The 26514-nt window shown below is 38.5% G+C and overlaps 1 protein-coding gene across 1 annotated transcript in view; it reads left to right on the top strand.

Moving 5' to 3' along the window:
- Positions 1-26514, top strand: part of zcchc7 (zinc finger, CCHC domain containing 7) — a 62972-nt gene that overhangs the window by 21044 nt on the left and 15414 nt on the right. Inside the window, exons 3-6 of the mRNA XM_056256925.1 lie at positions 20383-20441; positions 20595-20732; positions 21659-21829; positions 24410-24445. Coding sequence (XP_056112900.1) covers positions 20383-20441; positions 20595-20732; positions 21659-21829; positions 24410-24445 — 404 coding nt within the window. The remainder of the gene's footprint in view (positions 1-20382; positions 20442-20594; positions 20733-21658; positions 21830-24409; positions 24446-26514) is intronic.

Here is a 26514-nt window from a genome sequence, read left to right as displayed (position 1 = left end):
CACTTGAAGACCCTAGAGATGTCCCCTACTCGGCTCAATCCAGACGGTTGTCGTGCTGGTCCACTAGGGAGACCACACTGTAGTTGCAGCCGTCGTGTGTGCTGACGCGCCAAGTACACTGCAGCCGTTAAAGGGATACTCCACTTTTTTTGGAAATAGGCTCATTTTACAACTCCCCCAGAGTTAAACTGTTGAGTTTTACCGTTTTTGAATCCATTCAGCCGATCTCTGGTTCTGGCGGTACCACTTTTAGCATAGCTTAGCATACATCATTGAAGTGGACAAGACCATTAGCATTTCTAAAAAAAAATGACCAAAGAGTTTCGATATTTTTCCTATTTAAAACTTGACTCTTCTGTAGTTACATCGTGCACTAAGACCAACGGAAAATGTAAAGTTGCGATTTTCTAGGCTGATATGGCTAGGAACTATACTCTCATTCCTGCGTAATAATCAAGAAACTTTACTGCCGTACCATGAGAGCAGCAGGCGTAATGATATGACGCAGCGCCTGAAAATAGTTCCGTTGTGTTGACGGAAGGTAGCCTATTTTCAGGCGCTGCGTCATATCATTACGCCTGCTGCTCTCATGGTACGTACGGCAGTAAAGTTTCTTGATTATTACGCAGGAATGAGAGTATAGTTCCTAGCCATATCAGCCTAGAAAATCGCAAGGAATAGCACACAATCAAGATTTTTTTTTCCTGCCACATAAATCTTATGCGTAATTTAAAAGTTTATTTCAGCCCCAAAACTCTCCTGCAAGACACCCAACATTGAACCAATAGGGCAGTGGTTCGGGTAAACGTCGAACAAAACAAAAAAGTAAAAATTAAAAATGATTTATTGGAAAGGAGTTGGATGTTTTTCATTTGATTACGAGTTTTATGCATTTATTAGATTTCCACAGTTTTTGATGATCAATTTGTATTCAATCTTAACACACTTGTAGTTTGGTTTGCTTGGTTCCTTTTTTCCTGACCAAAATCAACAACAACAGTTAGTCCTGGTCCGAGTAGTGTTCAGATTGGCATTTTTATCACCGAACAAAAGGGAGACCGAACTTAAAGCCATATAGGTTCACAACCTGATTGGTCGGATTTTATGACTATTTTGAGACGGAACTTACCGAACATCCAAAACAATGCTGTGTGCTGGGATAAATGTGCTCGTTGTATGTGCGTAGCCTGCATATGATGGTATTTTGACCAGCTGAGAACTTGTGAAGAGCTTCAAAATGTGTAAAGGAGTCAAAACCGAGGCAGGAAACCTTGTGCACCAGGGTTCGGATGGCAGCGTTCACACTTATTCAAATGAACCGCACTAACAGAGCAATCGAACCAGGGCTCGTTTTAATCGAACCAAACATGCCAAGTGTGAACACACCCTTAGTGAGGTTCATTTGAATAAGTGTGCCATCCGAACCCTGGTGCGCACCAAACAAGTGGACCAAGACCACTGAAAAGATGGATCTCGGTCCACATCCAAATTAACTCTTGTGCGGTTCGAATGATATACGAACGCAACACGAACCAAATACATGTAATCAAACCAAAAACAGGAAGGTGAGACCCTAAAAAGGACAGAATCCTCATGCATATCTTTTTTTCTCATCATAGTACTAGTCATGATGTTCATGTTGCCCATCAGAGTTCGGTACAGGCGTCCGTCAGAACCGCGTCTCCTCGCAGCAGATTGTTTGTGTGTGTGATGGAGGGATTCCTGCCGTTGTTTTGACTCCTTTACACATTGTACAAGCTCTTCACGAGTTCTCAGCTGGTCAAAATACCATCATATGCAGGCTACGCACATACAACGAGCGCATTTATCCCGGCCAGCACACAGCATTGTTTTGGATGTTCGGTAAGTTCCGTCTCAAAATAGGCATAAAAGCCGACCAATCAGGTTGTGATTGTGAATGTATCCCTATGCCTTTAGGTTCGGTGATAAAAATGCAAATCTGACCACTAATTGGACCGAATTAGAAGTGTGAACACAAATATATAAAAATGAAAACTAAACCTGTGAAAAACATTTTATAGGGCCTATTATTGTTATCAAATTTTAATAAATTGTTAAAATGTTTATGAATTAAATTTATTATACATGCTTTTTGATGATTAAAATTCAATTAAATCCTTAAAATGGATTCCAGAAAAAAATCAATTTCATAGGGCCCTAGGTATTTAAAGGGGCAATTTTCTATTCTATACCCCGTTAAGAAGCTGTAGTAAACATTTAAATGAATTCAAGATTCATTTGAGTATTTGATGGATGACCCACTGTATATTAAATGTTAAAGTTCAAAAAATGCCCTAAAATGTTTTATTATCTGAGGCCCCTCACTGTAGGCTTCATCACCTTTTTATATTCAGAAACTTCATAATTCAAAGACTTGGGTAGAGTTTCCATTGGGTCTGAATAGAGGAGCGAGAACAGGATGCTATGTCAGGTAAGGTCTAAGGACTTGACCCAGTCTATCGTTATCATATTAAATAAACACACATTCAAATGAGCTTGTCAGTTGGGTTCTCTTTTGGATGTTATTACCTGTCAAAGGCTGAGAAAAACAAAGTCAGATGGAGGGATGACTAGAGTGAGAGATGGATGGGTGGAGAGATAAATGGTTTCTGAGGAGTAAATCCAGCCCTGTCTGTCATCTTATGCAAACCATTCTATCCTTTCAATTTAAATATGCATTAATCATCACTGTAAATTGATGTATATACTGTGAAATTTAACTGAACATTTAATAATGCTAAATAAAAACAACTTCAAGCAAAAGCCTCTTGTTAATCTGCATAGTCGGACTGTAACGGAGCAGACTATTCCAGCAGAAATGGGCTAACCAACAGAATGAATAAACAAGAGCTCGGAATAGCAAGGGAAGACCCGATAAATGAGAATTACGAGCGGGAGAATGAGCAAGAAGGAAAGGGAGGAATGCCCTGGGGAAGAGAGTGAGGTGAAGATGGACAGGCAAACCCTCTCGTTACACCTTCTCTCTCTTTCTCTGTCGCTTCCTTTGGCCCCCCCCTTTACCCCTCTTTCACCCAGCCTTAGCCCCACCATCTGTCTTTCCCCTTCCCTTCACCTCTGCGCCTGACATCTCTCAGCCCTTCTTTTAATCTTTTTGTTTGATGGAATTTAATGTGATTGTTTAAAAATTTGACATATCGTCTCCATCTGCGTTTATTAGTAACGCTAAGCTATAGTAATGAAACTGAAATCACCCTTTAGAGAATTTGCCTTGGTTTTATTACAGTAACACTAAATAATGGTATTTCGACAGAAATGTTCACACTAATTCATACTAAATATGTTAGGGAACTGAAAGAATCTACTTTGTTTTGACAGTTTAACCCACTATTTCTCATAATAAAAACAGTATTGTTTTTAAGATAATATTTACATATTTGATCAATTTAATGTTCTGCAGTCAATTCACAGAAAATACCAAAAATCAAATAATTACAGTAATAAACAAATAAACAAGAGTATGTTGACAATCACGCACCTACAGTGCAAGTCTAAGGGGCAAACAATGTTTCTCCATAGACTTTGATTGTAAGTGGATTTTGTCAACACTTTGTTTTGTATGGTTAAGTTAGTTTAACCCTTTCGAGTTGAATTTGTCATGTTTTTTTTTCATTTTTTTTATTTAATAAATACACATGTGGCTATTATGGTCTTACTACAAATAAATTGTGGATACTATTCTGGAATTATGGCACAGATTTTTAAGGGGAGTAGCTCGCCATATTGTTTTATCATCTCTTAGTTTAATTCAGTTCCTCCATAGACTAGTCATCTGCTCTGTAGCTTTGTAGGAAACTAAATGTAATTTTTCCTATTTTTGCTTCCTGTTTACCAACAAGGGATTTTGATTTTTTTTTTTATTGAAGTATTCCTTGATGCTCTGTATGTGGAAATGCCACATTTGTAGTGTTTGTTTCAATGCAACGGTTACTTTTACACGTGCTGCCTGCTGTCAATTTGCTGTAACTGAACCCCACCCAAACTCATATTTTATTCCAGGTTGTCCGAGCTGAACAGTGCAGTCCTCCCATACACTCCTATCCCCCCCCCCACCCCCCCACCCCCACACACCCCTTGGACTTTTCCCCGGGTCTCTTTGGGGAACAGTAGAAATAATTCCTATTGTCTTTCATTATAATTCCAGACTGAGAGATATCGTTTTTAATAATGGCAGCTTTATGTTTCCTAATCTAATTTGTGTAGCTATATTTAATGTCTCTGTGTGTGTGTGTCTTTGGTTCCCACCTGTTTTATATCCATCCTATATTGTTTCCACCTTTCCTGAAGTCCAATGGTGGCTACAGGCAAAAAAAAAAAAAAAAAAACCAAATTAGAATCTTAAAGCGCTATTATTTAATTACCCCAATGGCTATGGATTTGCTGTGTGTGTGTGTGTGTGACTGAAGAGGGCGATAGAAAGGGCAGGATTATTCTGCTTTTTCAATTTACAGAAGCCCCACTGCCCACACACCCCCTAACACCCCAGACCCATAACATACACACAAACACCACACACACACACACACACACACACACACACACACACACACACACACACACACACACACTTCATCAGCACCCCCACCCAACCGCTGGAAGATAAAACAGCATTATGGTAAATTCCACTTAATGACAAATTTTTAATTTGCTGAACACGGCTGTCTCCCGCATCCCTTGTGTGTGTCTGTGTGTGCGCGTTCACGTTTTAGTGAGTGAGTGAATGAAAGGGAGGCCTAATTACAGTGTGGGTTGGATGGGAGGAAGAAAAGCCCTCCTCTCCTTCTATCACAGCGATAAGGGAAAGGGAATGTAGCCGATTAATGATGGTGTTTATCTCTTTTCATATAATAACAATCATGAAAAGTCGATCTGCCCCTCAGCTTGATAGAAAAACACTCCCAGAGGAGAATTTTCATCAGAATGAAATTGAAGTCGCAAGCTAGTGGTTTTATTAAGTATTTCATTCTTCCTTCTCGTGTGTTTGTGCGTATGTGGATTCGAAAGGAAAACTAAAGGTTTGGAATATTAAGTCAGCTCGTTGTATTTGTGATAGGCATGTTTCCAGGGTCAATATCAATTAAAAACGTTCTTTAAAACACACTGCAAGCTGTGGAGACTCTACAGGGAGAGTCTTTTGGATATAGGATACATACAGAACATATAGTGGTGCACTGGAATTTAAAGGCTGATACTGGTATTTTGAGAAGCTAGCCAAATTAGCCAATATTTTAAAGCTTAAGTCAGCTGGTTGTGATCTTTTACAAACATCAAACCATTTGCTCCAGGAAAATGCACCACACTGTAAAATTACATACAATTTACATTTGAATATATAGAACATTGTGACACTAGAAAACAAGTAATGACAAGTTCAGCATCTCACACACTTTCAAAAATGAGTGATACATCCAATACTAGCTCCAAAACGGCTGTAGTGGCAAATCAGTAGTATTTATAACTTGTTTGCCCTCTTTAGGATTTTATTCAGGTTTGAGTAACATGAGACATTCCCTAATAACTAAGCATAGTGTCTCAGTCCTGTTATCATTTGTATGGCAGGGCAAGCTGTAGACATATTTCTCTGGTGGGCTTTTAAAGCAGGTTTGTCACAGACTAGCGCTGTGACGAGTGACTGAGCGAGACTGAGAGCGTTGTGCGCACAAGCTGTTTCTATCAGTGCGAGTGCAGTCTGACTGCCAGTGCACGTTACGTCAAGTATTTGTAATTTGCATCATTATTTGTTGTTAAATTCATTTTTACATGTCTTTTATTGGATTCAGACTAATGATTTAATCTTGAAAATGGATGTTAAATTAAGAGTTCATACACATTTAATATACCGATATATAAAACTGGTAGTAAAATTCTTGTAGTTGTTTAGAGTGCATAACAATTCTGTGCATTATGTCTTGTCTATTGTTTATTTATTTGGATCCCCCTTTAGCTATGTCCAAGAGCACCGCTAGTCTTCCTGGGGTCCACACAACACTTAAAAACATACATTATTTATTATCACACACAAAAACATAAAAAATACTCTCAATAACAAACCAGGGTCCAAAAACAACACACTTAGCATATATTCAACATTACAACCAATGTACAAAAATAAAATAAAACAGAAACAAAACAAATGTGTTACCAACACCAAGTCTAACACTTATAACGCATCCAACTAACTTCTATGCATAACCTCCTATAAATATGATAATCCAAGGTGTGCCTTTACCTGCCTTTTAAAATAAGTCTAATAAAGTTTGTGGTGATTTTGTGTAATATTTAGAAGCTTGATAACCTCTGGTAACTGTAAACTTTTGTTTGCATGATCATGACGAATAGCTTCCTTTTTTTTTTCAATTTAATCTGTTCCTGATCAAAAGTGTTATACAGTTTACAGTTACTAGAGGCTATCAAGCTTCTAAATATTGCAGAAAATCACCACAAACCTTATTATACTTATTATACCACATTAACTTATTAAACTTACTCTAATGATTTTAATTATAAAAAAAAAAAAAAAAAAAAACACAAAATTCAGAAGTTTCTGAAGCTGATATCTTTGTGTTAGGAATAGACCAAAACAGGGGAAAACTTTTTTATTCACAGAAAATATTGTGTTATTAATAACGTGAATGAGATTTGAGAGCTATGATGTGGAATAGAGTTTGGCAAGCCTCTGGTCACTGTTCTAAAAAGAGCAGCTTCAGCATTCTTCAGAATTTTTCCTTTTATGTTCCATGGAGGATTGGGAAGTCATACGAGTTTGGAACGACACGAGGGTGAGTAAATAATGGCAGAATTAAATTTGGTGAACTGGATGAACTGTATTTTTTATTTTTTTTTATGGTTGAAGGCTTTGTTTTGTTTTTTCATTAATTTGACATCAGATTACCAAGTACAAAGAGTCGTGTTGAGTGTGTGCGTGTGCTTTTCTCAATCCCATGTGACTCTCTTACCTTATCTCCTGTCACTTACCCGTCTGCCACTCTGATTGGAGCGTATGGTTGCCGTGTGGTTGCCATGCTGTTGCCATACCGCGCCCCGCTGGGCAGTAATTGGGCCCCCTCTGGGTTGCAAGAGGCAACGGCACGTTGACAGACAGGTTTGGCCACCTGCCCCACCTCCCCCTTTAAATGAGAAGTCAGGAATGCCAGGAGCGTGGCAGCACATACTGTGTGCCATGCCGAATGGTGGGTAGGGGCACCGATTTGGCCACATGCCCCAGTGTCACTTTGTACCTGCAGAGTTGGTGTAATATGAGCTGATAGTCAGATTGTTTGGCAGACTTGGGGGTATCTTTACTGTACATCTTCATTATCATGCGTTTGCCTGGCTGTCCAAATGAGGACTTCCATTGTTTTCACTTTTGTCCTAATCGGTTGAAATCGTGGTTTGGTGGGGCCACAGGGGATGTCCATGGGCCCTCAGGGCCTCTGGTGCCAGGCCTGACTGTTCGTAGTGATGGTTTGTCTGGAAAACTAAAAACAAACCGTATAGTTTTATGATCTTTTAAAGATCTGTATGAGGAATTTGTATGGAGGTTTTTCAAAAATGCTGAAGATCTAAGCAAACGCAAACCCAAATTTATATATAATGAAGTTGTAAAATCTTGTATCAACCTTCTTCTGCCAATTCTGTCATTATTCATAGTTTTTTATCTATTAATCCTTCCACAAAATGATTTAAAATAAAAGTGGTTATATAGACTTATTCCAACATATTCCAAGTCATCATGGGTGAAAAATGATTTAAAGTTGTATTACAGTTGTACTGGTGACATTACAGCCTTTCGTCACTCTTGTCAACATGCCTCTCTCTGTAGACGTGCTCTCGGCAGATCCTCGTGCAGTGCCAATTGTGTGATTCTCATAAGCAGTTCAAACACTATAAACACCTTTTATACAGACCTCTCATTAGCCAGCTATACATACGCGTAAATCTGCGTTATTCTGAGAAACCTCGCAGCTGAAGCTATAACACAGCTTGTCTCTCTTTCACTGTATATGATGAAATTAAATTATTTATAAATTTTATTGTATACTTTTATATGGAAAAATATAATTATAGTCGTGTTAAGATGAAATATAACTTCTTAACACGGTTATAAGGCAGCACAAAGAAAGTGATTTTTGCGTACGTGTGGTTTCAGTTGTTTCTACATTTTCCGTACATTTAGAATAAATTTTAGTTAGAAAGTTTTTAGTGAATCATGATTTGTTCGTGAAAACGTTCATATGCAGATTTCACGCACAAATTTGTGCGTAGTGCGTACGCATGCATGAGACCCAATGTTTTCATAGTGTGAAGATTTACATAATATGAAAAAAATTTTCCACTATAAAGATATGTAATATCTTTACCCAATGTAAAGCTTCTTTGCAGAACCAAAAGGAGTTCCTAGAACTAAAATCGTTCCTAGTTCAAAAAGCGGGTACTTCCGCCAATAGTTCTAGGCAGGGCTCCAGACTAACTTTTCCACTGGTTGCACTGGTGCTACCAACTTTCTCAGTTGGTCGCACCAGCATATGATTTGGTCGCACCTTTTTTTTTTTTTTTTTGCTACATGCCATGGGATTAATCAATGCATGCTGATGAATAGTGGTTTTAATGGACCAAGGCTAGCAAAGGCTTTCTGGGTTGCAGCAGAAATACCTGTAATATATTAATTATCATTGCCAAATTTCAGGATTTTCATGGATTTTGGACAGTAATTTTAATGTGTAATTTTAAGCATTTAACATTTGAATTATATACAATCTATCTATTTACATTTGAATCATATTCTATCTATCTATCTATCTATCTATCTATCTATCTATCTATCTATCTATCTATCTATCTATCTATCTATCTATCTATCTATCTATCTATCTATCTATCTATCTATCTATCTATCTATCTATCTATCTATCTATCTATCTATCTATCTATCTATCCCTATCTATCTTTTAAAAATCATTAAACATTCAAATGTATGCATTACATTTTAAAAGATTAGAGTATTATAATAAACTGATACAGATTTTAGTAACATTATAGTTGTAACAAAAAGCAGAAATCTCACACTCCTTACCTTCTGCATTTTATAATAATTTCCTTTTCCTCTGTCGAGTGATCATGAGAGTAATCGCTCGACAGAGGAAAATATAACCGCTGAAAAGACGTAGGAGGAGGGGGCTCTGTGTTTCGTGAGACCATTTTTATCATTTTTATATGCCTTAATTCGTGAATTCGTAATTGGAGCGTTTCACCATCAGTGTGCAATGCGCGTGACGTCTACGTACGTTCAATAAATAAACTGCACGTGTCTAGCGGAAGAACATTGTAGACGGAACTTCTCTCCGTTAATGTCTATGGCGAGTCACGCAGGCACTGGGCTACTCCGCAATTGAGCCGACCCCGGGATAAAATAGTCCGAATATAAACACTTATTATAGGCGTACCGTAGTGATTCAGAATAAGTCAAAAACACGATTTGGAAAATGGATTCATGATGTAGCCTACTCGTTCATTTTGAACATAAGTGACGGACTGCAGCAGCTGATACAACGGCGTTCTGTTGCTCAAGCGTCCACTCGCACAAATGCGACCACATAACATTTTAACTCGCACATTCTCAAAAAATGGTCGCATATGCGACCAATTTGGTCGCAGTCTGGAACCCTGGTTCTAGGAACTATGAAAAGGTTCCTCTGGTGCGAAAGCCCCTATTGATGCCAAAAAAGTCAGCTTGATCACAATAGCCGCTTTCCGACCAAGTAGTTACAGGAACTTAGTTATAGGAACTGTCCACTTCTAAACAGTTCTAAGAACTACTCTCCCCCAAACTCGGTTTTGCTGTTTGCGTTCGCACTGGCCAAGTGGCCATAGGAACTGGTAGGAGGGGTAAGGGAGTGACGCAAGCACGGCGGCGGCCCCACATACAACAACAACAAACCAGCATGAGGAGGCTATCGGAATGTTCCTGTTCTGCCTTGCCGGGACCTTAATAACGGAGTACGAACGGCGGCGTTTAATGCTTGAGTTCTGTACAGAGAAACACAAAAGGCGAAGGCTCCAGCGTAATATAATCTTAAGTGATATGATGGAAGACGATAGAAGAGCAGAGCGCAGGAGGCAAACAAAACGACGGGTAAGTTTAGCAAGCATTAGCAATTAGCTGGTTGAATGTGTTTGTCTTAAGTTATGAGTTAGCATAGCCTACATAGGTGACAGACAGTGAAGAAAATGTGTTGACAGCATAGACTGTAAAAGGTTGACAGTGGGCGTGACTTATAAGTTAAACCAATCAACGTAGACTTAAAGAAAGGGAACTAAAAAAGTCCTCGCTCTAGACTAGGTACTGAAAGAGTTATAGGAACTACGGTCTGAGGAACTAAAAAATCCCCAACTTAGTCCGGTCGGAACACGCGAAAAAAAGGGTTATAGGAACGTTAGGTTCTAGGAACTGCAAAAGTCCCTCCGGTCGGAAAGCGGCTTATGAAAGGTTCTTCTATGGCAAGGGTTGCGTAATGATTCTTAAAGGGGTCATCTAATACCATTTTTGTACAAGTTAATATGAATGTTTAGGGTCTAAATGAAAACTTTGTAATATACTTTTATTAAAAATTCTCATTAGTATTTTAAGAAAACACTAATTTTACCTGGTCAAAAACAGCTCTGTTTTCAGCACGCCGTTTCAGTGCATATGCCTTTAAATGATAATGAGCTTCGCTCACCCCGCCCCTCTGTTCTGTGGGGCGTTTAGACACAACGCACGCGGAGTGTTGCCTTGACAACAGTTGAGGGTATATTTTGGAGAGAGAATGGCAGCTGGAGTCTCTGAGGACACATATGTGCAACCGTATCAGTTTGAACCGGAGTCGGACCGGAACAAGATGACGGCCGCAAAGAAGTTCGACAATTAAAGGGACACTCCACCCATTTGGATTAAGCTTTCCATTGTTAGAAACCCAGTCATACTATTGAATGGTCGTGCAACACTCATTTTCCCTGGGACGAGAGAAATCCGCTATTTACCTTTTTCACTTCCTCCTACAATGACGCAAAATCGTCATTTTACGTCATTGTAGGAGGAAGTGTAAGAGGGGGGGATTTCTGTAAAGACTACAAGCACTAGTTCCCACCCTTTCAAACCCGCCCATAGGGGGTTGGACCTAATGCGCTAACAGAGCTATCACAGATCAGTGGGTGGGACTTCACTTGTAGATACTGAAATCAATATCAGCCATCTTGTTTATAAGCTAAGCTAACAAGCGCTGTGGAGATAGGAAGTTATGACAATGACGGAAGAAACTAAACATGATATGGAAGTAGAGGATTTTGAAATTCTGCTGCTCGAATCCGCTGTTCGTGGCTATAGTATCTTTACGAGCCGCAATATAGTGAAGAGCAGCTGAGGCTGATGGAGGAACAGGAGGCGGACGAGGAGCCCGGACTGGCTCGAGCTGGGCGGACTGCTGGTGCCTGTGCTCTCGCTGTGCGCTACGGACACAGATAGAGTCCGTCTGCTGCAGAGAATTTCAACGATAGCAATTTCTCCTGGACGAAATCTCTGAATCAGACGAGCACACAGACGTTTGTGTTGTGATGTGAACCATCCTAGTGTCGCACCGCATATGTTCTGACTGAACATCCAGGTATCATGCAATAATTCACCATATAGAAAGAAATACAAATGAGGAGTAATTCGCTAATGAGTTTGCCAATGTAACGTTAACGGGGTTCGTTGTTGTGGGAAGGAGGAGGCGGGAACCGGCGAACATTTAAACATTTTAATAGTAAAATAAACAAATACAATACAAAAGTATAAGCCAGCTGGCCACACACAACAGAAACAAAACATAAAATCAGGCCTGTTCCTTTTGTGCTTCCGCTCCTCCGTGAGAGATATGAGGCCGCTGCGTCTCACAGGTGTCATTCATTATCAATCGCGCCGTCCTCTCACGTCCCTCGTCCTGCTCGCCACAGCCAACTAACTAGACATTTTGTGTGAAATTAATTTCAAACTCTTTTGGCAGCTAGCCTTGTAGACGGAAGAGTGATTTCTCTGTTGCGCTGTTCTGGATTAGTGGGAGTGGCTTGTGGAGCTGTGCAATGTGGTGCATTGTGGGAGTTGTTGTCTTACATACAAATGCGCCCTAAAGTTATTTTCTGTCTTTTCTCGGTCAAGAGGGCACCAAATTCAAAATTTCTTTTACATTTCGACTACATATATAACCCACTTTCAATAAAGATTAATGTTGAAATGGGTGGAGTGACCCTTTAAGGCTCGAACAGGACGTTTCTGAATGGTTGGTTAACGTAATGTCACTTTGATCTATTTTTGTATGTACTGGCAGGGTAGAGTAGTGAGATACGAACACTATGCGTTTACTGATGTATACGTTAGTTCATTGACAGATTGAGGTTACAACTAATGGTCATGAAAAACTTTTTTCCGCGATTTGCAAAGATTAAAATAAAGGTTAATAAAACTTTACACTTACTTCTTCTGGAGGTGCAGAGGGAACACAAATAAGTTAGTTGGTACCGATTCTTTTTTCAGGAGCAGCTTCTTAGCAAAACCAGCTCATACTGACCCTCGTTTATAAAGCAGTCTGGTGAGAAATGATTCGCGCAAATATGAAAGCATTGACGTTGATCGTGGGGAATATTCCCTTCCAAAACAAAACTCAGCCACTGCGTCTTCAGCGGTTCGGATTTAGGAACATCAAAATGACTGCTGTGTTCGTTATTACACCCAAGAACAGAACACCACAATCGCTTAGACGCCATTCTGCTCCAGCGTATCAACAATGACGGACTATGATGACTGACAGCTCGCTCAGTAGACGGGCTTTGGTGCGGGTCTGTGTTGAAACGCTGCTGTCAATCAACAATCGTGGGAGGGGCGTCCGACCGTGTGACGTCACACGGTCGAACGGCTCGATTTGAGACGGGGGAAAACATATAAGGAGATTAAAACAAAACACTGGATGGATTTTTATCATTATATGATGGTTGTGTACAGGCACTGCCAACACATTTCAGTACAATCAACTTGTAAAAGTGTATGTACCATTATATGACCCCTTTAAATATATTCTACTTTTGTGTTTCTCTAATAAAATCGCTGCGTGAAAGTTTGAAATGACATGAGAGTGAGTAAATGACAGAATTCAGATTTGGGTGAGCTATTCCTTTTAAAAACAATGATGGCAGCAACAGACACTGCAATGAAACTGGTTGTGTGTTCATATTCAGGTGGTTGTGGGTGCTAAAGTTGTGTGTATGTGTGCAATAGAGATATCAGTGTAATCCATGTTGCAGGGCTCCACAGCAGTGCTGCAAACATGAAGACTGAGCATGAAATGAAATGAAATGTGCCACTGTAATCCATAATCGACCTGTACATGATGTATTGACCGAGAGGGAGATCTCTCTCTCTATCTCTCTCATTTCATCTCTGTCTCAACATGTCTGTCTCTTTCTGCTTGATTTCATGTCCTGGTCCTCTCTTCCAACATGGTCTGTTTGTGATCCAACCGGATGCTTGAATTAAGCCGAGTGTGAAACGCTAGCGAGTATGTTTGTAAGCACGCGTATCTCCAGTCTCTTGTAGTGAGGTACCCTTGTGTGTGTATTTTGTCTTTGAAGTGTGGCGTTGTTACACACTGTTTGGTTTTCACACTCACATTCACCACTGCTCACCTAACACACTGTGGTCTGTTCACAGACCATGATGCATTTCACTGCACCACTCATTTGAATTCTGCCTTCCGTCTCCTCTGTCAAGTAGAGTTTAATTGCCCGTGTGGATGTAAATCAGGCATTTCTGGTACAAAGGCAACGTTGTTGAATAAAGAGAGCCATGATAGAGGATGGAGTTGTGGCTTAGGGGTTGGTGCTTGTGTGGGTTATGAGTGTTTGAATCCAGCTCGCAACATTTCTTATTCTCATTCCCCCATTCATTTCCTGTTCTCTCTCTACTATCATTTCCATAAAAATGGCAAAAAAAGGCCATAAAAATAATGAAGAGAGTGAAAGGGCTGCGCAGAAGGTATGAAAGCATTTTGGAGGGATGGACTCCGACAGGAAATGAGAATGAGCAAGGAGATTATTTAGCTGATGAAGGAAGTGGAGGAACAGGAGAATGGCAGGCCAGGAAGAGAGAAAGACATGCCTTTGGTCAAGCAGCCGCGAACGCTGTGTGTGTGTGTGTGTGTGTGTGTGTGTTTCTGTTTGATCACTCTTTGATTGGATTAAGGTCTGCTCCAGGCAGGGTGAATAGGGACGTAATGCATTTGCTCCGTGGTCCATGTCAAGTATTTGTCAGGGGGTCTGTGAGGGCCACTGACCCCCCATGTCTGCCCTTCTGTGGGGCATCTACCTTTCTCTCTATCGCCGGTCTCGCGTAGCCAGACCTTTGACTAAATGGCAAAAGGTCTGGTCCACACTGCTGCTTATTCTGGCCAAGAAACGCCCACTTAGACAGAGAGAGAAAGCAACCAGCCACAGTTCGTTTTGCGTGCCATTTAGAGGCGGGTTTATCTGAAATAGTGTGGGAAAAAAGTCACTTAAAAAATGCTGTGGTAGTCTTTAAGAAGGGTTATATGGAAAAGACAAAAAAAAAAGCAGAAATGTGACTATGCATAGATTTAATTTAGTATTAATTAAATACAGACCATACGTGCTGTTACATTTCTGGGCAGGAATTTCGCATGAGCCAAAAGATTTCCCCGCACAAATTTCACTCCAGGTTCAAGTCGGTCACGTGGATTTGCTTTGGGGCCCAACATAAAGTTGCTTGGTGAGTTCTGTGAAAGCTGTGCTTCATATATCGCTTCACTATTGACAAGAGACAATGGACTCCTTTTGATTTTGGGAATCACTGATTTAGTCAATACAAGGCTAAACAAGGATTTTTATTTTCAATTATTTTTTGGCTGCTCCGGACAGGCCAGTAGATCAGGTTTTTTTCTGCCCTGCCCAACATTTTGACTGGTCCCACCACAAAAATTGAGGCAGCAACATTTTCTATTTTATATTATATAGTTATATTTTATTTATTAGCTGGAAATTATACTAAACTTGCTCTGAAGGCTATGAATTCATACAGACAAAAAATGATTGCATAGTTTGTAAAGTATTATTGATTTGTGTCATACTTATACTATTGCCAGTCACTTTCAGGATTTTGATAAAACCTCATCTACAATGTTGTTCAAAAGTTTGGGGTTTGGTATTGTTATTTTATGTTTTTGTAAGAAGTCTCGTGCTCACCAAGGCTGTATTTATTGGATCAAAAATACAGTAAAAACAATAATAAAATATGTAAAATGTAATCTATTTTAAAATGTAATTTATTCCTGTCACTCTAAGCTGAATTTTCAGCATCATCACTCCAGTCTTCAATGTCATATGATCCTTCAGAAATAATTCTAATATGCTGATTTGGAGATCAAAAAAATTATTTCATTCATTCATGTTGAAAACAGTTCTGCCTAATATTTTTTACTTTATATATACTTTCAGGATTGGTTGAAAGCATTTTTTTTTTTTAAATGGGTATTTTTGGTAACAATGTAACAGTCTTTACTGTCACTATTGATCAAATTAATGCATTCTTGTTGAATAAAAGAATGAACCATTTGAACAGTAGTGCATGTTAGCCAAATAGGTCAAGTGATAGTTCTGTGAGCTGTGCCAAAACACTAACACTGATCCTGTGCCATCAGACCATCTATATTGTTTAGCCCTGCAGTAAGAACCAAATGTAGGCCTGAACATGAGCAACTTCTCCCTTCCCTCTCTCCTTCACTTAAACGTACACCCTCACACACAAAGGTACATGGGGTCGCCCACACTCGGGCTCCATTGTTATGTATGGCTGTGTTAATCTGACTGCTGGCCTCTCTTCCGCTCTCTTTGTCCCCTCCACCAGCCCAGTGGCAGAAGTCAACAGCACCGCACAAAGGGCCTGCATCCCCCAAAACTGGTTAACGGTGGGGCCTGCTTGAGGCTTTGATCAGCTTTTTCAGGGTTCAGTCCCATGTTCCCCCTCCCTGTGCTGGAGAAGGCTGAATGGTTACACTTGAGGGAGGTTGTTAAGGGAGACGAGTGCGGAGAGAGGTGCTCAGGATTGATACTTGTGTCACTGGTTCAGTAGGGGATGCTATGTGCTGCCTATACAAACATTGGAGGGTTTTTTTTAGATTCTTTTCTGTCGTTTTGTGATAAGACAACAGATCTATCCAAATAACTGTAGAAAATAACAAGTAGTTATTTAGCTAACATGATTTACAGTACACTTACAGGTACAGTCCACCTGCATGTAACCCAAGGTTTAAGCCAGCATGAAATCAAAATTGACCTCCTTTACTTACTTAAAGGATTAGTTCACCCAAAAATTCTGTCATCAGTTACTCACCCTCATGTCGTTCCAAACCCATAAGACTTAAATTCATCTTCAAAACACAAAGAAAAATATTTTTAATGGACCATATTTCTGTCCATTGCCCCAAAACCTTCATGTTTCAATAAGTTCATAAAGACATGGTAAAAGTAATCCACATGGATCGAGCAGTTTAATCCAAGTCTTCTGAAGAGACACGATTGCATTATATGATGAACCTGTTTAATTTAAGCTTTTATTCATGTATAAACATTGACTAACGCACATGCATAGTGCACAAATATGGCAAGAGAGAAGTTCAAAAGATGTCTTAATGGAAGGACAGATCTGTCAGGTTTGATTAAAAATGTCTTTTATTCGAAAAAATAGTGAAAGCACAGTGTTGCACAAACATTTTCTGCTATGGCTTTTTTGGAACTATTTTCGATGATGAAAGAGCAAAAACGGACAATATTGTGTCTAAAATGTAATTCACTCAGTTTTGACGTCTTGTTTGTTGAACTGTTGTATAAAATCAATATCATATTCAGGAAAATGGATCTCTTGCGCGTGTGATGTCACTGTATATTAACTATATCAATGTTATCATCAATATAAAAAACTCATACAGGGATATTTTTTGCCCACATAACTTGAATTATTGGGGCATTCTAACAGAGAATATTTTTGGACTCTCAAGACGTGTTTCTGTTTGCTTTTTGCAAAGTGAGTGACATACTTGAAAATGTCACCTCGTGTTTAATTAAAACAACAATTACGATGTTATCGTAGACGATAAATATTGCACACCCCTACCTTCAGCTTCCATATTTGGGTCAAAAAGATGCTGGCAGTGTTTCCACTATTGATTGCAAACTGACATCAAGGTCTAACTCCATTATGGTATTGAACACCCATTTTTTTAATGATCCAATCAGTTCCGATCAGCCAAAGTCCCACCTTACTTTTTTGTTCTCATTGAATATTCTGCTTCATTTGGAAATATATCTCATTACAAGTGCCTTGCTCAATGGTGGTAGCCTCAAATTCCTTCAATGCATAGTGCATGCAAATATAGCAAGCTCTAAGCAACAAAGTAGACCGAATTGGATACCAATAGTCAGAAGTCTGACTGTGTAAGCCTACAATGGTGGTATTTCACACATCACCCTATAGAAGTCTATATCATTTCTAGATAAAATGATCTGTTAGCATTCTTATTCATCTCAAATGCACTTCCCACAAGACACTCTAGAAGTATGCAATTTAAAAAATTGCCATATTTGCTGGCACATGGGTGCTCAGATCTACTACCAAGCTAAATGCCATGTGGCTCTAAAGCAGGGGTGTCCAATCCAGCTCCTGGAGGGCCACTGTCCTGCAAAGTTTAGCTCCAGCCCAGATTAAACACACCTGAACCAGCCAATCAAGGTCTACCGTCTTACTAAGCATACTAGAAAATTCCAGGAAGGTGTGTTGAGGCAAGGACAGTGGTCCTTCAAGAGTTCGAACACCCCTGCCTAAGCCACAGGAAAGTGACGTGACAGAGTTTGAATCTACAACCTGCCCAAATCTTTAAATGATACGGCACTTTCATGTCATTAATTTATGATGAATCATAATCCTCTGTGTTTCTGCACACATTTAATGAATGTTATAAGAAATTGCAATAAACCACTGCAAAAGATTTTTTTTTTTTTTAGTTTTTGAAGATTATTGGAATACGTTTTACAAGAAAAAGAAAGGATTTCACGTTTTCTACTTTGTAATTTCACGTTTCATTCAATGTGTTACTTACAACTTCTTTGTTATTATTTGTGAAAGTTTTATTTTTTATAAATTAATACTTTTATTCAGCGAGACATTAAATGCATTAACAGTGACAGACATTTAAAATGATACAAAAAAAATTCTGAAAACAAAAATATCACGATTTCCACACAAATATTAGGCAGCACATCTGTTTTCAACATTTATAATATGAGTATCAAATCAGCATATTAGAATGATTTCTGAAGGCTCATTTGTTACTGACGCCTGGAGTAATGATGTTGTAAATTTTGCTTTGCCATCACAGGAATACATAACATTGTAAATGATATTCAAATAGAAAACTATTATTATTTTAAATGTTTTTACTGTATTTTGATCAAATTAATGCTGCCTTGGTGAGCATAAGAGACTTCTGTCACAAACATGAAACAAATCTTCATCCACAACATCATGAATGGTAGTTAGTTTATGTTCACTATGGTATTCTTTGTGGCTTTATGTTTGCTTTAGAACTGGCTCAATGAATTTTCCTATGAGGATCCCATTAACAAGTTTTAGTAGCCGTTTAGTTCAGGACTGTGATTCAGCTGTGAGAGGAAACACTCCGAGAGTCCCTGACAGTTTGTGTTTTGAGATACGCCTTCACATGGCCTGTTCCCTACACACAGAGTACTCTTCAAGTCAGAATAGTATCTCAGTCTCTTTCTGTCTAATGGGAGCTTGTGTTCATGGTTAATTAGTTTCTCCTACACATCCGTTTTGTTCTCCGTGGACCCAACGATGGTGGCCGGGCGCACGCCAGCTTTCTTCTCTCTCAGACTATTAGTCAGCTGGAATTCATTAAAACACACACACACTGATGAAGTTGCACCCTGCGCGCACACCTCTTATTTTTATTTGTTGGTTCTATGTTAATTAGCATACCTATGAGACGTACAAGTAGCATCTGTCGCTATTCCGGTATTCCCCCCTCCCTTGCTCTACTTTTCATCCCTCCATCTCGGTCTCGCTGTATGGTAAGTGAAAGGTTTTTTGTGATGTTGATTATGGCTTACTCTCTAGCGCCCTCCCTGGTGGTGGTGTAGAATGTGTGTAGATGCCAATTGGAGAAACTCCCCACACTATTTTATGTATAAAGCCGATTTGATGTAAAAACTAGGTGGATTTATGAAAATATTTCCTAATATTCATATGAGAAGCACATTATAGTATCTTTGATGTGTGTGTTTGTCATTGTGAATAGGCCTGGCAGGATTACCATAGTGAGGTCCTCCTTTCTCTGGCTTTGTGTGATTGCTGGGCCGTGACTGACGAGGCATTTCCCCCACGTAGACACACGGAGGTGTGTGTGTGTGTGTGTGTGTGCGTCTGAGAGAGAGACAGAAGGGGGGCATCAGGATTAAAGGAAATGTTTCCTGTTTATTGTACTTGGGGTCCTCAGGGATGTTTTGGGGGCATTGTTGCGACGTGTTGTGCGCGTAGATTTAAAAAGCACACACACAAGTTAATGAACGTAAGAGGATTATTTTCATAACCATTTTTATTAGTTTGAATATATGTGCCTCTGAATGTATATTTTTGTCTGTGAAAATTTGGAATTTTGTTTCATGAATCAGTTTCATTTTTCAGTACAGTTAATGTGACATGCTAAACTAGCATCAGTTTTTGTACCATCAATAGTTTAATGGCCCTTGTCAGCTCTGGTCACTTCCCAGAGATTTGTTTTGTTTAGTTTCATTACTTTGTACTCTACTATGGAGTTTTCAGTTGTTGTTTTTTTTTTGGTGACTTTATGCATCTATGTACAGGTTTGGCTATGCTTGTGAGGGCCAAATGTCCTTGTTTATAGTGAAATATTATGACAACTGACTAGTGAGGGTTATGTTTAGGGGTTGGATTAGGCCACAGAAAATATCATTAACCTGATATAACATCAATGGTGAAACAAACGTGTGTGTGTGTGCGTGTGTCATTTTTAAAGCTGTGTGTGTTGACGTGCAGCTGTGTATTGCTGTAGTAACTGTCTCTCTGTCTCTTGAGAATGATCTTAAAAAAAGGTCAAATTAGGGGAGTGGGCCTCTTGTACTATAGACACACACACATAATCGCATACAATCTCTTATTGAAGTTTTATTTAATTCCATGTTAATGGTTTGAGTTTGTTTTTCTCATGTACTGATCTCTTTTTTTCGTAGAACATGGAAATGATGGCGGGAATATACAAACCTGGACTGTATCAGAAAAGGATAAATGGGTAATGTTACATTTTTGTCAAATCTGAGATATTACTGGTATTTTATAACATACTTTTTACAGTTACTTTAAAAAAAAACGAAAATAATTGTTATTTTTCAGGATTGTCTTTGATAGGAGGTGATTACCATTTTGTGTGTGTGTGTGTGTGTAGGCTCAGATCCATAATAAAGGGGTTGGCCCGAGGCGTGTTTCAAACCGCTTCTCAAACCGTTACTACACTGAAAAATCCATCACGTGTCACAACTGCAGAAAGACTGGCCATCTCTCCAAAAACTGCCCCACACCAAAGGTACATCATTATCCACCCTTCACTCTGACTATACTACAGTCAGCTGCCCCACAGCAAAGGTCCACATTTTCTCATTTCCACTCAAAGAATGTGCTGAGACATATAGTACCGGATTAGCCAAGAAACTGTCAGCTATAGAGTTTAGCCACTGTCTCAAAATGCTGCGATTGACCAATCAGAATCAAGTTTTTCGGATTTCAGACAGTTGGATATGATGTAACACTTTATAGGTCACGATAAACTCTAGGATGAAAAGACATTTCAGGTCAAGGTTTTTGTGTGACATGTTAAACATTCACATATTTTGACAATATGTAGAATTGTTTATTAACTGGATTGTCAAAAATAGAAATACAATTTTAAGATATATTTAAATTGAAAATAGGTATTTTAAATTGTATTATTTCATAATGTCACTGTTTGACTGTATTATTTTATCAAATAAATGCATATCATGCACAAGAATAGTATGTTACCATATGTCTATGCTATAAAAAATATGCTATAAAATGCTACAAAAATTATGAAGATAAAAGTATATGATTAACTCTTATAAACTACAACAAGTTGTGAGTTTGAAAAGTATTCTTTTCGATTCATTTAAAATATGAGGAAAAATATGTTATTTTTTATACTATTTTTTTTGTATATTTATACTATTTTATTTATTTGTGTGACCATTAATACAATTTAATGTTTTGCACAAAATAGCTGTGGAAACAGCTAGGTGTTAAAAAAAAGAAGGTGTTTAGTGTAGTTAGTTTATTATTATTACACATGTTTAATGAGATAATTCTTTCAAAAAAAAAGTTTTCTAGTTTTAATATATTACGAACATAATCTTGTATCAACTTAATAGTGTTTTGTAATTTAGGCTCGTGTCACTAAGTATAAGAGTTGTTCTTATTGTGTGTGTTTATGAGCAGAAGATGCCATGCTGCTCATTATGTGGGCTTCAGGGACACTTACTGAGGACCTGTCCGAACCGTCACTGTTATAACTGCTCGCTGCCCGGCCACACCTATGATAACTGTCTGGAGAAAGCTCGCTGGCACAAATGCTGCCACCGCTGTGGCATGACCGGGCACTTCATTGACGTGAGTAGTTCTATGTGGGTGTGTTTGTTTCGGAGTGTATTGTGTTTTACTTGTGTGTGTGTGTGTGTGTGTGTGTGTGTGTGAGAGAGAGAGTGAGTCTATCTCTTGGGCCATTCTTTCTCTCATTAAGACAGACGCTTCACAGGCTGTGAGTGGGACACACGCTCCACTCGTCACCCCCAACAACAACCCCACCGAGAGAGATAGAAATGGGGGAGGAAGAGATACAAGTGACTTTTAGAAACAGCAGGAGAGATGAAAGAGAAAAAGATATAGCTTGTTAAAACAAAGACTGGAATCATATTTTATAACTAGGGATGGGTCAGGGTCATTGCAATTAGTGCAGTGGACTAGTTTTTTCTTGCATGCATATTGCGTTTGCTTGTTTTTTTTTTCAGCATCTCACAACATGCGCGTTGAATTTTTACGAACCCCCTGTATTCTCTTCCTTTTTTCTTTTTTTTTTTACACAAGAACATTCACTCAACATAAAAGCTTGTTAAGTTTGTTCATCTTCTGTTGTCTTGTGGTTTGGAAACAGTTTTAATATAATTTTGGCATAGTTTTAATTGAAACGGAATTGGCCCCATTCATGCATAACATGACAAACAAACACATTTGTGATTTGGGTGCAGTTAAACAATCCTGCTGCAAGATATTCTGCAGCATTCTATTAGTCAAAGTAAGAAGTTGTTCTGATTATCTAAACTCCGTAAGTTCTCACATCACATGATCACAATCATAATGCCCAATCATCCCTTTAAGACTTCTAGTTGTTGACTAATCTAGAACAGATAGTAAATATGGAATACAGAGCTTAGTTGATCTTACTGGTTAACTGAACAAACAATTCTTCAGCCGCCAGCACAACATGACTTTTAATTATGCTTATAATCTATAATTACACCAGTCCCAAAAACTGCTATGTAGCATTTGTTAATGAACTCTGAGAGTTGAAAAATATCAGCCGGTCCATTTACTTTCTGGTTTTGGGCTTGCTGTAACATACCTCTCTACATAATGAAGACCACCGTTTTTGATATTTACATATTTATTACATGTTTGGGATATGTAAATTTCGACACCGTCTGAACCCAGATTGTTTGCAAGATTTGTATTCAAAACAATATACACATTTTAGTTTTATGACTATGTAAGATTGATATTGTCATTATAAAGGCCTTTTCTAAAGTAGACACTTTTTTTGGAATTTCAATGTTTATGTCCCTATTCCTTTATTACTCAAACATGTTTTTGTTTATTTTAAAGTTGTTATTTTTTGTTAACTTTTTTTCACCCTTTTCTCATGTTTGGTGATTTGTAATGCTTCTTGAAAATAAAATGACTGATCACTCTGATAACATGTTCCCTTGCAAACACTATCTGTGCTTAATTTGCCATAGTTTGGCACAAATCTCATTTGGATGTGAAAATATGAACTTGCTTCATATTCGACTATACCCCTAGATTTGTGTCTATAAAAATGTAATTTTATCAAAGCTCTGGAAAATCCCAATTGTCATGGTTTTAGAAGACTAATAAGCAATGGGCCATCGCTTTGGTTGCCCTCAAACAAGTCTAAAACAACAGTAGAACTCATCATCATTATGAAAATGTGTTTTTAATAGCTTTATTGCTGTATAATCTTGTCACAGTGAGCGAGGGAAAGGAAAGCAGATTCTTAAAGATTTCGAACGTTTCCTTCAATACCCTCAGCAGGGTAACCCTCCAGCCTCTGCCCGGCTCTCAGGTGGGGTTAAATGAAAAGCTAACTGTATAAATGAGTCTGGCTGCTGTGCCCTCGGCACTTTCAATTTTCACAGAAATGTAGGAAGCTCGCAGGGCAAATGCGCTAACCACCCTCGCTCAGTGTCTGTTAAGACGACTTGAGCTGTCAACACCGCACCTCTTTCTTCTCCTACTATTATCCTTTCCTTTTCAATTTCTTTTCCTTTTTTCCGGTTCCATTTTCTTTTTCCTTTCTCCTGTTCTATTGTCTTTTTCCACTTCCTTTTTCCTGGTCTATTTTTTCTGTTTTCCTGTTCCATTTTGTTTTTTTCTTTATCCTGTTCCATTATCCTTTTCCCTGTTCTTTTTCATTTTCTCTTTTCCATTTCCTTTTCATCTTTCCTTTTCATTCTTCTTTTCCACCTTCTCTTCTCTTCTCTTCTCTCATTGTCTTGCCTTTTCTTTCATTTTCCCATCTGCTTTCATGTCCACATCTTTTCATCTCTCATCTTCTCTTGTTTTGCTGCATTTCCTTTCATCTTTATCATCAGCACTATCAATCCTTCCATAAACGTCATCCAGTTCATGAATAGTTTCCTAATAGGCCCTAAAAGTTTTCACTCATTTAGCTTCTGCAGTACATTTAATCCAAAGATGACGAAACAAAGCTCGGAAATGTAGAGCAGAACAAAAACGAACAGAAACAGAGATTAAAAGATGGATTTCTGAAACACCCCATGGATTTTGTGTCATAAACATCTGTGTGATTATTTTTTATTTGTGTTTCTGAACCTACGGACTGTCATTTTATGTAAACATTGTTTTCACACTGACTTTTTCTGTTCTCAACAGGCCTGCCCAGAAATCTGGAGACAGTACCACCTTACGGTAAGATTTGTTTCTATGTCTCTCATATAAAATGTGAAGACGACTTGTGTGAACACCTTGAATGCATACAGTATCTGCCTCAGGGAATTCCAGGTGACTGACTGTGTTAAGCGTCTGAATTAAGAAAATGACTGGAGTCCTTTGTGACATAAGTAAAGTCGAAGCATATTTGTTGTGTGCAATAAAACCTCACATGTATATAAACACTATAAGTCCTGATTGTGGCTTGCAGAGAAAAGACTCCCGCTGGTTTTGTCTTTGTGTGAATGTGTATAAATGGTGGACTCCTGATGTTGTGTCTAAGCGGAGGAGAGATCAGCTTTCATTCACCACAAAGGGCTGCTTTAATAACTAGCTTTGTGTTAAAGTGTATAAAGTTACTTAATACACTGAATTTTTAAAATGCAATTTAATATTTGAATGTGACTTTGAGACTCCTTAAAATGACACGATTGTTTTACACTAGTTTTATTGAGTCGCTGTGTGCATTTCTCAGTATTTGCATCTCTGTGTATGCGTTTTGTCACAGAACAATCTGAAAGTGGTTAATTGGCAAACTCAGTGAGCATTTTCTCCCCAAAGATCCACCAGGGTGAGAAGGCATGTGACAGTCACACACACAGCTAAACGTCAAGGGGCGCGCTGGAACATCTGCACACGCACACACATCCGCGCAGACTCCTGGAATATAGACCTCAGCCTAAGAGAAAAGAGCAGGTTGTTTGTCAATTAAAAGACGTGATAAAGCATGAAATGGGCTGCCAGCATCGCGCTGCGCCGAGCAGTCACTCGACCCGTCACACACACACACAGTCTAATTAGCTAGCCTGCCTAATGAAAAGGCCAGATCGTTAGCGCTAGCCTGGTGCGCTGGGTGGCAGAGTGGAGAGAGAAAAAAAAGAAAGGTGGGATGAAAAGAAAATGTTGCCTCTAGGGCTGTTAAGGCGCTGTGTGGAGGGTTAAAAGTCTTAAAAATCGTCCTCACTTTCACCGTTTCTCAGCTTTATGGTTTTGTTCCTCGGTGTTGACAAAAAAAAAGTGTTTCCTGAGATTGTACTGATTGAGCTCGGAGCACAAAGGAAACTGATATTATTGTCACTCCTTGAAAAGCATATCATAGTGTCCGACTGTTGTTTCTGCCAAAGTACCATTATTACAGTTATTGTTTCTACAATTAATGTCAGTGGTTAAGTAACATTTAAAATAAAATATATTTCAGGAATGAAGTAAAATAATTTCCTATCATAAACCCCGAATCCACAATTGTCTCATTTGAAATTAGCTTCCGCTTGTTTACGAAATATATGTGTGTGTGTGTCTGCATATGTGTGCATTTATATAGAATACATGTATATGACAGGCTGAATTTTCATATTCCCGCTGGAATATACAGTATAATAATTATTTATATATATATTACATTGTTTTTATTAGAATTTTTATTTAGTTCATCATTTTTATATTATATTGTATTCAGTCTATTTCATGTTAATAACATAATACATTATTTTTATAATAAATAATGTATAATATTTAATAATAAACATTTTAATATTCAGCCTATGTCATGTTTAAAATGATCTTTTAATAGGCTTATTCTTGGTAATTTTAATGCATTTTAATGTCGTATTAAGTATTCATTTGCCCTTCGTAAGATTAATTAAGATACTTTTATACTGTGTTGGTACGATTTTGATACACTATCTATTGTCAAATTAAAAATCAGATAAGAAACAGCAAATAAACAAATAAAAACAAAGACAGACAGAAATAAAAGAAAGTGTTGTTTTACACAGTTTGAAGGAGATCGTTTATGCTTCAGTAGTATAATTGAAATAATTATTGAATTTCAGTGGAAACTATTTATTTACAACAAAATGTTAGTTCTGTTTAGGCCAAAAGGCCCTTTGCTGTCACTGTGAATTGCTGTTTGCGTGGACGACATGTGGACTGTTGTCCGAGTCTGAAGGCTTTATAGTGGTGTAAAATAGCGTGAGATGGTTTCCTTCAGGTCCACTTCTGCTGGGCTGAGTCCATCTGCTGGTGCATTACTTTCATCCTCTGGGTCC

Source organism: Rhinichthys klamathensis, unplaced genomic scaffold (assembly GCF_029890125.1).
Source record: "Rhinichthys klamathensis goyatoka isolate OS25496 unplaced genomic scaffold, OSU_Roscu_1.1 h1tg000133l_1, whole genome shotgun sequence".
Taxonomy (NCBI): Eukaryota; Metazoa; Chordata; class Actinopteri; order Cypriniformes; family Leuciscidae; genus Rhinichthys; species Rhinichthys klamathensis.
This window is presented reverse-complemented; position numbering and strand designations above follow the sequence as displayed.